Source organism: Gadus macrocephalus, chromosome 3, assembly GCF_031168955.1.
Source record: "Gadus macrocephalus chromosome 3, ASM3116895v1".
In the NCBI taxonomy this organism is placed as follows: Eukaryota; Metazoa; Chordata; class Actinopteri; order Gadiformes; family Gadidae; genus Gadus; species Gadus macrocephalus.
Window position 1 is genome coordinate 13,884,973 of NC_082384.1, and position 2,500 is coordinate 13,887,472.

Sequence of the window (2,500 nt, forward strand, 5' to 3'; positions counted from 1 at the left end):
CCCACACAGACACCCACAAAGAGAGGAAAGTGTCAGTTGTATTTTCAGCTCCCTGTATTGTGTAACCTGTGAGACCAAACACGCTGCTGAATATCTACGAAATTGATGATGGTCCTACAGAGACGTTTCACCTTCCAGCACATCAGAGAAGTCAGTGGAATATTTTATCCAGCCGGCCATGAAGAGGGTGTGAGAAATTATTAGGGAGGATCTCGTCTCTATCCCCAGTGACATAAACACGTCCTAAAACTCCTAAAAAATAAATTATGAAGTTGATTTATTGCCCATACTTTTGGCTTTTCATGAGACTTTCAACTTGACATCATGAATAATGCATTGCATTTAGTCTTTCAGAGTTAAAAGTTTAAATTATTGAAACTAAATAACCCTGAAATGGTCGATTTCTCAACGATTTTCTCGATCAACACACTTAACCCTGAGGTTTGACCTGAGGGGTGCGATAACTGGCAAATCTCTTAGATAGGCCCAGTTTGCATTGCTGCACAGCAGGTCCAATGTTATAATGCAAGTCATAGCTTTGATCGTGATTCTAAAATATAAGTAGAGCACAAAATATGAATGCAGTTCAACATATTAAAACATATTCGTCCTTCCAAGCAGAGATTGTCAATCTCTCAGGGTGAGTGGCACATAGCTCTGGCCCCATGACAGAATCAAACCTGCGGATCTCTACAGGGCCTATGCGGCTATAGCAGTAAGGTGAGCCACCAAACCGCCATGTTTTTTAACGTGTTTTACCAATAAGCCTAGTCTGGGGTCTAAAGAGACAGCTGACCTTGTACAAATATAACATAGCAATAGAGGGTAACAACACTTCCTTGGTGGCATATCAGAGGACCTCCAGAGTATTCTACTAAGTATTTTAATAGGATTCGTTTCTGAGTTTTGGCGTTTGTTAATGAGTTTACAAAGTGCTTTCACCTGCATAGCTAATCTCTTAGAAATACTAGAAAGATGTATATAAAAAACAACACCAGGAAACGAGCGGACGGAGAGCAGCGATCAATAAATACAATTAAACACAGCAATAAAATAGAGTAATCAATCAAAGACGACAAAGATAAGGTAATGCATGAAAATATAATTAAAACCACATACATTTAAGTACTAGAGTGTGTGACAATAAAAAGTGTGTGTTGCTATAGGAGGACTGAGGGTGTGTATTACTGTTCAAGTAAAGTAAATGTGTGTTACAATTAAAGCCCAGAGAGAGAGTGTTACTATTAAAGTACAGTCAATGTGTGTTATTTTTTAAGCCCAGAGAGAGAGTGTTATTATAAAAGTACAATCAGTGTGTGACTATAAAAGTACGGCCAGTGTGTGACTATGTAGCACAGTGAGTGAGTGGTGGAGGGCACCTGTACTCCCAGGATGCCGAAGATGATGAAGAAGGCGCAGCAAATGAGGACAATGTTTCCGATGGGCTTCAGAGACGTGATGAGGGTCTCCACCACCAGCTTCAGACCTGGAGCCCTGCTGATCACCCTGGGAGAGAGAGGTAGGGAGGTACAGAGAGAGAGAGAGAGAGAGAGAGAGAGAGAGAGAGAGAGAGAGAGAGAGAGAGAGAGAGAGAGAGAGAGAGAGAGAGAGAGACAGAGAGAGAGAGAGAGAGAGAGACAGAGAGACAGAGAGACAGAGAGAGAGAGAGAGAGAGAGAGAGAGAGAGAGAGAGAGAGAGAGAGAGAGAGAGAGAGAGAGAGAGAGAGAGAGAGAGAGAGAGAGAGAGAGGTATAGGAAAAGAGAGACAGCGCAAGAGAGATGTAGAGATGTAGAGATGTAGAGAGAGGTAGGAAGAGTTAGGGAGAGTGAGGTAGAGATCGAGAGAGATGGAAACTCTTCAGAAATGCATTTCAGTAGTGGGCGGGACCAGAGCTGACCGGATGTTCTCCCAGCATACCCAGCATACCCCGCGCTCCTAGTCTAGGGTGGAGGTGACTCCAGGTGCTATGGAGGTTATGGGTGGTGTTACCGGAGGGGTCTTAGAGTCCGTAGCAGGCGAAGGACCCTGAGGACCCCCAGGATCTTGGCCCCTCCTGCCATGGACACCACGATGTCGATGAGAGACACAAACACCAGAAAACCGTCCAGGACGTTCCAGCTGCTACGCAGGTAGGCCCGCTCGCCCAGGTAGAGCCCCATAGACACCACCTGCAGAGTGAGAGAGAGAGAGAGAGAGAGAGAGAGAGAGAGAGAGAGAGAGAGAGAGAGAGAGAGAGAGAGAGAGAGAGAGAGAGGTATAGGAAAAGAGATAGCGAGAAGTTGAAGGAGAGAGGGAGAGAGAGCGAGGTCAGGGAGACAGAGGTTAGGGTGAGAGAGGGAGAGAATGTCAAGGTAGAGGTCAAAGAGAGACACCCAAACCGCTGTCATGGCAACAATCAAAAAAGAGGCAGGCGACAACGAAGAACCCATGCAAAAAGTGGAAGCAACAGCTTTACATTTTTAAACGTCTTTGGAAATGTGAATGTTCATATTCCATGCC

General features: G+C 44.8%; 1 protein-coding gene across 1 annotated transcript in view; it reads right to left on the bottom strand.

Moving 5' to 3' along the window:
- The window catches only part of LOC132453739 (voltage-dependent T-type calcium channel subunit alpha-1I-like), a 65,500-nt gene that overhangs the window by 13,652 nt on the left and 49,348 nt on the right, over positions 1–2,500 (bottom strand). Inside the window, 2 exon segments of the mRNA XM_060046684.1 lie at positions 1,308–1,506; positions 1,991–2,169. Coding sequence (XP_059902667.1) covers positions 1,308–1,506; positions 1,991–2,169 — 378 coding nt within the window.